The sequence below is a fragment of the Osmia lignaria genome, chromosome 12, assembly GCF_051020975.1.
Source record: "Osmia lignaria lignaria isolate PbOS001 chromosome 12, iyOsmLign1, whole genome shotgun sequence".
Taxonomy (NCBI): Eukaryota; Metazoa; Arthropoda; class Insecta; order Hymenoptera; family Megachilidae; genus Osmia; species Osmia lignaria.
In genome coordinates, this window is record NC_135043.1 from 9083176 (window position 1) to 9096311 (window position 13136).

The 13136-nt window shown below is 35.6% G+C and overlaps 1 protein-coding gene across 2 annotated transcripts in view; it reads left to right on the forward strand.

The window, feature by feature from the left end:
• The window catches only part of dsx (transcription factor doublesex), a 66849-nt gene that overhangs the window by 16921 nt on the left and 36792 nt on the right, over positions 1-13136 (forward strand). For both annotated transcript variants that reach the window (XM_034320834.2, XM_034320833.2), the window contains exon 4: positions 10847-10990. In XM_034320834.2, the coding sequence (XP_034176725.1) occupies positions 10847-10990 (144 nt within the window). The remainder of the gene's footprint in view (positions 1-10846; positions 10991-13136) is intronic.

A 13136-nucleotide genomic window follows, 5' to 3' on the forward strand; every position in this document is an offset into this window, starting at 1 on the left:
TGAAACATAATGTTCTTCGTTTATCTAATAAGCAACTAGTTATTAGAATTACGGAGAGAATTTATAGTGGGTCAAATAAGTATTGACAGATTGTGTTTTCTAATAATCACTTTATTTACAAAATTAACTGCATTACATTTGTTATACATATATGGTAGGTGTGTCACCAGTTTTCAAATTCATCATTCATAAAAAATTCATAAATTAAAAATTAGGCGAGTTTAGTAGTTGAATTTGGTACGAGTGCAACCTTTTTTTCTTCCTTCTCAACAGATTTTAGTCCTTTTGCAGGGGAACCTTCTATGTCTAGCCTATAGGACATCCCAAGAATTCAGTTTATAACCGCTGACTCCACTGAGTTTTATTACGCCTTTCTTTTCCTCTTCTTTTCCTCTATCGCCACTTCGCGTTCCCATTTTCCATCCCCTTTATACGATCTCCTCATAACGCAGACTTCACTGTTCGGTGCACGATTTTTTTATTCAAACACTGATCGAAATTTCATATTCGTTTTATCGTTTGTGCATTCACCATCACTTGTGAATAATATTAAGTGCACTGAATAATTTTGTGTCCTTTCGTTTTCCTTTTTAATTAAAGATTTATTCCAAAAAAGTCATGGTAACTCTAATTATTACATTCTCGCTTTTTTTTGTAATTTTCGAACGGCGGACCATGGGGAGAGCCCCAAGTTTTTCAAAAAAAGTTTATTGAACAAATACAATATGACAGCTTGCAAATCTTCAGGCAATGCTGAATAATTCTAATAGTATTTCATGTAGGTAATGAATAATTTTAGTATTATTTCAAATGATCGTTAGGCGAATCATCTTGTCTATTAAATATGTAGGTTAATCGAAGAAATAAAAGCTACTGAAGTTTACCTGTAACTTTGATATCATAAGCATATTATTACACCACCTCCCTAATGGTCTTTGAACGTTCAATCCCAGGAACAGTTAAGCATTGATGATTTCCGAGTACGGTCAGTCAAATCAATCGATTCTATCAGCTGAGCACGCAACATCGAAGACGACAGGAAACAGTAACCTCGAATGCTTAAGAGAATTGTTACCACAATGCTTATCTTATCCTACAAAATTTTACAGAATTTTTGTTTTCCATTAATTATTATTAATGATTAAACAGTATGAATTTTAATATTTTATGAAGCAGATATGAACAATTTGCACCTTGAATATTTAGCAATAAAAAAATTTGATTTTTGACTTTGACCTTCTCAAAGTCTAAATTTTTGAATACACATTTTTTAATTAAATATTTTTAATTTCATACACTTTCGTGGGGTGTTCTTGGGTGTTGCAGTGAGGTGCGGGAGTTTGAATTTTATTTAATTCGTTAAAAAATTTATTAGTAGATTTCTGATTATTAAAGTGTTTAGAACTATTTTGCATTACACAATCACTGTTTCGTGCCACTGCTGTAACTTCACGGACATTGATAGTTCAAACGGACAGTTAGACCATAGTAGGAATAATGGATGATTCTATGAACTCTGAGGAGTCGTAACCGCATAATTATTAATCGCAACTAGAATGGAACGGTTACAGAAACAATACTTGAAGTAGAAATATAATAATTTTTCTTTGGCATTAAAAAAGTCCGGTCACTTGAAGTATATTTTACTGAACTTATATTTTCATTTTTAATCCTGCCTTATACAAATCGGATAAAATAAAATTTGCATCATAGATGATATGATTACGTAAAAATAAATGTTTCATTTAGTATTTTAAAATGAGTTAATTTGATATTTATAATTATTTGAAATCGACAGCCTTTGATTTCTCATACTATATCTTCGTGTTTATTTACTTTTAATATATTTCGTGATATCTGACGTACATAATCACTCATTTACGATTTCTTGAGAATTATCTCCTATTAACACCTAACCAACCGGAAGCCTGTTAATGGAGTTCTTGATGGGTGCGATTATTGATTGAAAAGCAGTTAATAAGCCTTTGATCCTTAATGACTCATCTCGGATAAGCCGTCTTGCTAGTGTGTTTAAATTAAGATAAGTGGGTACTAAATACATTCTTACAGAAATAAGTAGAACTAATTCCTTTTTTACTGACAAGCAAATCTCTTGAAGTGTTCTTCTTTGATTTTAATGAAACTGAATTATGTTAAATAGGATAACAAATTAAGCACTTCTTCCTTCTTGTTATTTATTGAGAAAAATTTTGAAAAAAAATATAAAGAAGTCTTAAAATATACATCGTGCAAACCCTACGCAATCGAAATGGTATACAGAAGTCTACTTAACATAATCGATTGCTCAGGTGTTTACATCTGAATAAAGTATCAAAGGGTGATAATACTTTCGCGATCGACACCTACTTGCTTTGCTTTCATATTTACTTCTAAGTGGTTGTAGTTGTTGGTACGCATTTCGCCCACCTGTTTGCGATCGCGTGTACCTATCAGACAGACATTTTAACTTTGTTCTATCTTCCGTTAAAAGATTGCATAATCAACCATTGCTGTAAATAAAATAAAATTACTACTTGGAATTTTCTGGAGAAATTAACAGGACACTCAAATTGTTAAATAAACAAGAAGCTCGTTTAAATTTTATCACGTCCGTTTCTCCTTAAATCATGAATACTCAAATTCAATTCTGTGTTGTATAGTTTCGAGAAGAGGATCGTAATTTTCGCGTCACTGACATCCCCAACAAGGAGCGTCGTAATACAAAGGATAAACTTCGAAGAGAAACGAGTGGAAGGAGACTATTCGGTTCACTAACACGTGGGGCATTCGCCTAACAAGCCATGCAAACGAAGTCGTAAAATCAAAGCGAAAAGAGCAGCTGAAAGAAATCGGGATCGTAATCCATTCGATTGCTTAAGCGATTTCGGGTTCTTGCACACCTCTAATATTATCGTGTCATCTGGTATGCAACAACCTTGCATTTTAACTTAATAATTCAGTGTGATCATCTGCTACACCGACGCATTTAATGAATAATAGCCCCAAGTTTCTGCAAAGTTTAATTATCCGATTTCTCAGTGACCTTGTTTCCTTAAAATTCTTCAAGGTGTAATATCGCCTCGATCGATCTCCATTTATTCTGATCGATGTTCATCAGTTGATTACACGTTTCACATGCACGTTTCATGACAAGCGATTTTATAAAACGTGATCTCGATCGTGGGCAATCATCTTCAAGAATGTACGAGAAATCTTACAACAGTTTTGTAAATTTTGTAATTTAAAGATAGATGGATCGTAAATTAGCAAGTAATTATCAACGTCGTTGTCGAAACTTCAACGAATATCCTATTAGAAACAATTCTGTCATCGAATATTTTCACGCTTGATAAATAGAATCGAGTTTTTTCAATTTTTTTATTAGAGCAAATTTATTTTGGGGGAGAAAGATATTTAACCCTTGGTAGGCAAGCTGTACTGAACCAACGTTCATCTTATGAACGTTTTATAGATAAGATCTCTGTCAATTTAACTAGATTTTAGACGATCAGTCGCACATTTGGATCTGTTTTAAGACAGGATCGCCAGGGGTGTTGGTTACCCGTTCTCAAACGAGGGTGGATAGTAAAGTTGGTCACAGTCTAGTGATTCGAGCGAGATCTCTTTTACGAGGCAACGGGGTTAAATGATCTGTCACTTTCATCCCCGTCGTATCTTCTCTACTCGGGGTAGCCTACTATTACAAAAATCCTATGAAATATTATATCGCTGATTCACATTTATCAAACTTGCTACTTTTTTCACCTTACCATTTTTCCTTTTCTTCTATTACTTTCGACTTTTCTTTTTCCTAATAAATGTATTTAGCATACATTTGTTACTTTTATACAAAATTGGGAAAAATGTCAATTCTCGGATGGCGGACCATGGAGAGAAGCCCCAATTTTTATTCTTCCAATACATGAAATTCTTTTGTTCAAAAATTATAGTTTGGGTCACGATTGACCCAAACTGTTGAAGGGTTAATATTCTTTGTTTAATTGAACATCGTGACAAAGTAGTTGCAAAATATTTGACGAGGAACACTAGGGTGTCTTCATTTTCATTCCTGCTTAGCTTTCCCGGCCAGAGCCCTAAAATCTTTACGGCCATCTACTTCAACTCTGTACCCGGAGGGCAACGATCTTCACGGCATCTCGAGCAGTCTTCTCCGGGGGTGTTTATGGTCTCTCGTTCAGTGCTCATTGTGTGCCGGTTTGTATATTTCAGAGCGAGGCAATGGCTGGCGGATTTAATGCCGCGACGCGGTGCGTCTCGTCGGTTCGCGTTGCGTTTCCTCCCGTGACGTCATAGTTTTCGTATCGCGGTCCTGTTAATTCGGCCATGCCTGGTGTATGGTTACTCATTGTTAGCCGTTCCATCGAGCGTGAATTATTCGATGCTCGGCAATACGTTTGTAACATAGTACGCTTCAGCCGTGTTTCATTAACCCTTTGTGCCTCAGCTGCCAATCTGCATTTAAGAGTATCCAGAGGTATGTTTTTAATAACGAGAGAGTAATTAATTGTTAACTACTGCTCATAAATAAAATATATAAGCAGTAGCAGCTTATAACTTAACAATTAACTAAAAATGTATCTGCACCCTTTCTTGAAACATCCAGTAGACGCCAACTTGCGTATTCCCGCGTGCATACTCACTTTTCTTTCGAATCAAAAGTACGTTTGTCTGTTTGCGTACAGTAGCCGGAGCTAGGATGGATTTTATGCGAACGCTTGACAGGATAGAATTTTACTGCTTCCGAAATGTCCTGTCTCGTAAAAGCTGCTGCGTTCACGACCGTTCCTTCATTCGGCTCTTTCCGCTGGAACTTATTGCGATTTCACGTTTACTATTTTTATAGACGGGAAAAGAAATGTTGCAAAGGGTTTCGGTTATATCACTTTTATTGAAATCCACGTAAAACGTCGAGTGCGCGAGGATTGCGCAGACGAAACGTCTGCAACTTTCTTAGATTAGAAATCAGGTATTTATATTCACGGATATCTGGAAACGATCGAGTCTCTTTTTATGAAATTAGATCAACTTTCCATCGAACGAATTATACTTGATTACAAGGAAATAAAAATATATAATGACAAACTGATTAATTCGGATCTTTGAAATTTTTTAATATTCTACCACTTGGTCTCGAATACTTAATATTTCATATTTTATCAAATTCTCTATTTTTCGTTTTTAAATTCTAATTTTTTTCAAAGCTCTAATTTTTCCCTATACGGTTGTAGTTTTTGCATTGAAAGAACGAAAGTATATCATCTTTGCTTTTGTTGTACACGTGGAAGAGTGGTCCTGTGAACGATACCCGGCTCGACTACGTGTCTCTTGTCATCGAAACAGACCCTCGTCAGCGCACGGGTTGGGTTTCGATTACGTAGGCGACACAACGGTATCATTGATACAAAGCCCGTCTCTAAAGCTGTCCCCCGTAAAAGCGATGCATGCCATGATGTATGTCCATCGAAGCTGGCCAGCGGTCGAAAGGTAGGTGGGGACGTTCCGCGTTTCTCTATGTAACACGAGATCCTCGTTGCGATCGTCGAGCAGAAAATTTGCGAATTTGCAGCTAAAATTGCATCCTCTTTGTTGTTGCTTGTCTATGAACAGAAAACGTCTACCATATGTGTCATTTGATAGGAACTTTTCTTTCAAATTTTCAACTTTCGTATCTTGAACCCACTGCAAGCCATTGTAAGTACAGTAGACTCTCGTTATATTGCCGCGGACCTACGCTGTAGGAGTGGAAAATTTGTCACGTGGCAATATAACAGGAGCTTACTGTATTTCAATAGAATTCGAATTCTTTTCAAAAGTATATTCACCCCTGAATGGTTCACTAATGAAATTTTTGGAAATTTCTGATTAAAATAAAAAAGATATTTTAGAGGTCACGGACGAAATTGATTGAGTTAAAGAAGTTTTCTCGCGTCATAGGTTAAATGAGATTACTACATTGTCTGAAATAAATTACAAAGTCGACATGAGATATGTTAAATTAACGAGCAGTTTGATAAAGTGGAATAATCGTATTCAAATTGTTAGAATTTGTTCATACGAGTCATCACACCGTTCATTTCTCTGACACTTGATATCAATAATGGACTTTGATGTGTGATGTTATTCATAATATAGTTATTAACACTTCATCATCTAGAAGGTGATGTAACCAAGTGATTGTATAATTTATTAAGCATCGGGGTTTATCTTGTTCTCTGTGTATTATAAATAAATAATTTTGTTTATTTCTGATCTGCAATCCTCGAGTCGATTGCTGGTACATAACATTGACAAACCGAATTCAACTGGGAACAAATTGTGTTTATTAAAATAAAAATTTCTTTAAAATAATAAAAGGAATTAAAAAAGAATTAAAATAAATGATCGAAACGTAAAAATAAGAATATAAAATTCGATATAAACATTCCATTGATAAATTTTATCTAAATTTCAGTAAACAAGTTTCTCAGTTTTTTAATTCAATATACTATGAAAACATTATAGAATATTTTAAATTCATTACAGATACCCATGTGGAAAAAATAAATCTGCTTTTTTATTTTGTCCCAGTTACAATATGCGCCGGTATGAGTGGTTTTTGTTGAATTTTATTGACAATTAATTCGTTTCATAAAAAGTAATAAAACGTATAGCGACAAGAAGGCTAATTACTAAATTAATATACAACGAAAACATTAATATTACTACAGGATTAGAACGGCAGCTCGTATATTATAAAATACGATTTGATTGTTATACAAGTGTGATCAAAGTCGAACAAAGCTCTACATCATTTTCAATATTTCTACGAACTTGTATTTGAAAAATTTGATCTAACTAAATTTTTAACTTGTGCAATATCAGCGAATTATAATTTTTTAATTTGTTTTTACTTAGAGGGAAGGCCATTTTTCATTTTCAATGGATTCTATAAGTGATTTCTACTCGAATTATCATTCTTCATCAAGAATTATCATTCAAAGCAAAGATTGCGAACAGTCTACATTAAAAATAAATCTATCGTCGCAGAATTCGCAGTTTTTCAATCAATGTTTTTGTTACTGGATATCGTTCTATTTCTTTCTGCTTCGTTTTCTGTTTGTGCACATTTGTTTTCCGTGTAGGTATGCGTGAGTACGTACCTTGTGCACGGTGTACGATAATAAAATCGTTGGACGATGAAGTCGACAGGAAATGCAGCGCGGTGCAACATTTCACGATCGCCAAGTAGGTTTACAGCCGAAGGAAAGCGTGATTACAGGTGTTCAAATACAACATGCGGTTTGTTAAACCGTTCGGTAGCATTTCCTTTATTTATTTCCTTAATGTTTCAAATAGTATCAATCAGCAGAATATCCAGTTCCCGTTTGTACAGTTGATTAGAACCTTGATTAACCGGTCTAATCGGGAGATAGCGGATAAAGTAATCTGAAGAGTGACTTGAAGAGAAATTAGTAAAGAATATTTTGTATATAAAATAAGCTCTTTATAGATACGATAAGAAATAAATTTATTTTTATAATATAATTATATCTGGACGTATTTACAATACTTAACGTCTCGTTGCGAGATTTTAATTTAATTTTCTATTTCACATCAAATAATGGTTTAAAATACCTAATTGTAGCATAATATTTTATTAAACAAATAAAATTCTAAAAATTATATTTTTAATAAGTTCCGCTACGTGTTAATGAAAAACATTACGCAGCGACGTTTAGGCGATCAGCACGGTATAATAAATGAGTCATAGATAAGCTTGTGTAACGATGGATTTAATTATCAGGATAGATAGTTGGAAAAAAATTGCAATAGAAGACAAACTTACACGGGATCGTCGGCGACATCCGTATCGTGACTGTTGCACGTGTCATTTTCAAGTGCATACTCATGGTAGTTGTACAATGTTTGACCGTGCAGTGGAACGATTATGTAAGTAGTTTTCTTACGAATAATCCGACGCGTTATAGCAATTTAGAAGAAATTATTCTTTGATAATTCAACACGTTGCAGATAATTTCCTCGATAATTTCTCGCTTTCGGAGCTGCAGAGGTGCGACTTTCTAGGTAACGGGAAATTATCGGGTCTGCATGCATTCTTCACAGTTCGTTCGTTTATGTGACACAGTTAAAGATTCATTGGCTATCTAGGTGAGAGAATGGACTCTTGTAACAGAGAATTATCAGATGCACTCATTTCCAGTATTTCCAGTTTCGGGGATTAAATAGCTACTTGTTGATCCTTCCTGTACTAAATCATTCGTTCAATTATCCTAATCTCCTAAGTTGAGACTTTGAACGAATTCACGTCTGATTGGTCGTGTCTCATCTCAGCTCGCAAGAATGGATAGAGATCCACTAAGGATAAGTAGAATCCGAAAAACGGGGGTGAGTTCGGTAGGTGAAAAGTGACGGAAGATGATTCCGTGATGTCGGCCGCGTAGTGGAGGAGGCTGAGGACAGGATAGAATTGAAAGGAACGGCTAGAACTCTCTTTCTTTCTCTCTATCGTCGGAATAGCCCTCCTCCGGTCAGAAGGCAGTGCCTCCAACAGCCTATCTCTCTCTTTCTCTAAATTTCTATCTCTGTCCCGCTGGCGTGTTCGCGCAATACGTTCATCTCTGTCCTGTACGAACGTGGCAGTCGGTTCGTAGAGACAGTACCCATACGCGCGTGTACGGAGCACGTGGTTGGCCGGGTTCACCTGTATACGGAAAAGGAGGGAAACAACGTTGGGCGTCCCGGCGGCGCGCGGCGTGGCACCTGCACTCCGCGTCGTGTTGTCTATTCGATAGAGAACGAAAGGGAGATGGCAGCGGCCGAGGGAGAGCCCGGTCTTGACGGGAAAGAGAGCCGCCAGTTAAAGGAGAGAGTGGTGGTAAAGGCTAGCGAGCAGAAAGAGAGGAGAGCAGGAGAGGAACGAAGGGCGGCAGAGGGGAGGGCTATTTCCGCCGTTTAAAAACGCTCCAGAAGGCCCCTTATAGGCGGAGCTGCGCCGAGCAAACACGCCACCATTGGCTGCCTTAATGTCTAATATACCATGTCATAACGGCCGGGGAATTATTGTCCTTCCCCGGGGTTCGCTCGCGCAAACCATCACGGTTCTATTTCACTTCCTGGAACTAACCGCCCCTCCGTCCAACGTTTCACCCCCTCCCCCCCACCCTCCCGCCCCTCTCTTTTCCAGTGACAACTAGAGTCGTTGATTACGCGAAATCGATTTTTACCAGGTAGATTCCAGGTAGATTCGCGACGCGACGCTTGAGCATGCGCCATTATCTTTTATTCTTTTTTTTTTTCGATAAGATTCCCTGGAGGTGCAAGTGAAATTCACGTGGTGCATAATGAATATATCAGCATGTGATTTATTGATCTTGGATTGACATTTGACTGGTTGATTCCCCTTATTTGAGAACCATTTGTATGAAGGGGCGATGGCAGTTTGAATGGGAGAAAAATGGAGAACGGTGTAGCAGTGGTTCGATAATTCCCCGTTAGGAACGCCCCCGTTTACACGCGCATGCACCCCGCTTTCGGGTATAGATATAGTCAATGAAATTCGAAACTCAATTCCGGGAGCCGACGCTACTTTCGAGGCATCATTTTTTAGATTTATCTTAATATTTTAAGCTTGAAAGTGTTTTCGTATACTACAATCGGGTGTAATTAAATTTGAGGTCCCGAGTTGATATTTGGGTATTGAAAAAAAAATTCCCAACCTTAATTAATCCACCCCGAATTTTCGGTGTGCTGGCACCCCTAATCGAGGTTAATAACTATATCTCTAATGATAGATATTCATACTGAACATGCTCCATATCAATGCTTCTTATGTTAACAGTAGACGATAACGTTAAGGTATCAATCTGTTGGACCTGTTTCACAAATCTATAGGATCATTATACTTTCTTCTATTACAGATACGAGTACATGAGCATCTATACCTTTCGCAGGTCAATACAATTTCCCCTTTTACTGGTTGCTCTCGATTCGCTCTTCGAATGTAACAGGTGTTAGAAAGTTACGAGAAAGTCCGATTCAGTTACAGATAACGGGACAGATGTATCATTACACATGAAAAAAAAGGGGTTATTGTTACCTTTTTGCAATACCATGAAATTTTGTTTTATGTATTCAGGACATCGATGCGGTCTGCATTTCATGTTCTCTTAAATGCTCTCGATGTCCAAGGGTTTGCCATTTGTTCAATTTGAGTGATTGCTCGCCTGTGAAATTCATGCTTATTAATTGGTATTTAATCGTTTAAGAGACAGCTATGCTTGCAACATTCCGTACGTCCACGGCTGACGTGGTTAATTGAATGTACCTGCCATAATTTTGTAATATTGAAAATTATACTGGCATATGAATGACGTCTTGAAAAATTGAAAATATTTGTCATAGCAGAAAATTGTAGTATTTAAGTCGTTAAATTTTAATGACTTTCCCCTCTTATTAATCAATCAATTTAGTAATTGTACATAATTTCTACCTTTCAGTAGCTCTTGGAATTGAAAAGCAGTAAAATACAAAATATGATTAATAGAAATACTTAATTTTTTTTTGCAAATGAATTTCGTTTATCGCTTTAAAGATTAGCTACATAGTCTAAGTATGACAGTGTATACTTAAATGTTAAATTGGCAATGTTCGTGTCATAATTTGAATTTGGAACGTTTTCAGAAGAAGCGTAGAATACATGCAACCTTGACATTTATTATTTCCATTAAAATGATTCTCAAGTAACAAAATTAGAATAGTTCTCCGTCGTAGAACGGCAAGGGAATAAAATTTACAGGTACTACATTTGTACTGTTTAATGTTTCAGGTGACACCGTGGAAATTATGCTGGAATATAGTACCAAGCTTCTAGAACTCTTCCAATATCCTTGGGAAATGCTACCATTGATGTACGTCATTTTGAAAGATGCTGGGGGTAATCTTGAAGAGGCTATGAGGCGCATAGTGGAGGGTAAATAATTTATTTTTGATTTTCTTACCTCTAAAAATTATATTTTAATATGTTCATCCAAAACTCTTTCATTTAAACTTATTTAACGTTGTACAATCTGTTCTTAGTTATTATTATCTAAAGCAAACAAAAATTTAAAAAAATTGGGACTCTCTCCATGGTCCGCCCTGTAGGGGTTAATATAAGTTAATAGCAATAATTTTCTATTTACATTCCTGTTTTATTTAAAAATAATACAATGTTAAGTAAGTTTTAACAAGTTATATATAATTCAAATGCTCTACGATTAAAAGCAACCTATGGCACATATCCTAATATTTCAGAATTTCAACATGTTTAAAACAAGAAAAATAATTTAGATTTTTCTTTCTTTAGCATTACAAATGTTCTACTCGAAAAGATCACGATGGGATACCATCTTGGAAGAAATTCTTTCGTTTATCATATATTTATTGCCTATTTGAAAATTTTCAACAATCTTTTTTCAATGAATCTCACACTTGTTTATTTCGATCTTTTAAAGAAAAGTTCAGCTATATTAACGAAGAAAAAGTATTTTGAACAGTTTTGCAACAAGCGTAAATTAGATTCTGGCAATTCAACAGTTGGAAGATATTTTCCATTTTTTATCTCGCAATTGGCTGATGAACATGGAAGTCCTAAACTTTCAAATCGTTACGCAGAGATATTTCCGGTTGTCTCTTAACAAACAATTGGCTCGGTTCGTCCAGTCACACTTTCTGCCAAATAATTTCGCGTTTTGCTGCCAATTTTGTTGCATCTAAGATTTTCCGTGGTTTGTTAGAAAAATGTTCTGTTCACCTGTCGTCGGTTACATTACAAAGTCGTCGTGCTCGAAGATTTTGAAAACTAATCCTTTAGTGGCTCCAAGCCTCTCGTTTCATCACCCGAAGATATCACGTGTCATCAACAGGAAGATATTGATGCATCAAATACACTGAGAACAACGGGACGTGATTTAAAGGATTGAAAAATTTAGAGGTATATGGTACTCATTAAAATATTATAAATGAAGTAAATGTTATGAAAATGTTAATAATCACTTTTAGCTCGGTGTCCACTTACAAAAAATGCTATTGATGGCTTTTCCCACGAGTTTTACTTTCAAGTGGACGCCCATCCTATCGTTAGGGAATTTCAGTAGTATAGGTCAATATTATTGTTTGTCAGTAGTATTTCTAATATTTCACTCTACTTCTGTAGTGATGCACGGAAGTAATGATTTTTCATTTTTACATCATAATTAGTTACAAGTAAATTATTTCTTTTCACAAATTCATTTTTTTCTTTTATTAATTTATTCAATTTTGATTGTACATCACATTTACAAATTCATTTATTAATTTTTACGAGTATCTTATGTCTCGAAACTTTTTCATTCATTTTTGGGATCATCGAAGCTGATTCGTTGTTCTCTGTTTCTATAGTGTAAAAGTGACCGTGAATAAGTTTACCATGGTAAACAAATTCCTTTGAAAACGACGCGACGCGTCGATGAAGTGTATTCACTCAAAGAAAGTTGTCCTTTCTAATCGTGACTGTGGGTGTTGTGTAGGTCACATATCATTGGATTTTCCACGCTCGAAGATCCGGGCTTATTCTTGATTTTGTCCGACAGAATCTACACCGGATATCAAGGTAGGATTTTCCCTTTTTACAATTTCCTTCCTTTTTATTTATGTGTAAAGAAACTGAAAAGTGGAGTGTATATAAAGAAATTATCAGATTTGAGAAACACAGTGTTTGTAGGGCAATTATTTTGTTGTCTTGGATGAAGAGCAAATTATATATCATTCTGAAATTAAATATTTGATAATTTCAAGTAAATATAATTTCCAAATATTTGAAATTTAGAAAAAATCTTATATAAATATAATCACATAGGAATATATTCGACGAATCATTTGAACACTATGTATCGATATTGATAGATACGCTCGTAGTATTAAATTTAAACGGTTGAATAATCTCTCGAAGAGATCTTTTTCTGGATAAGAATCGTGATCATTAAATGTGACATAATGACCAGACACGATCAACCCCCCCGTTTTTCTTCTTGACTGACGCGAATGAAATTCACAACGGTGTGGAAGTCGAGCAGGTGCGAACAGAGTGGAAGTATAAT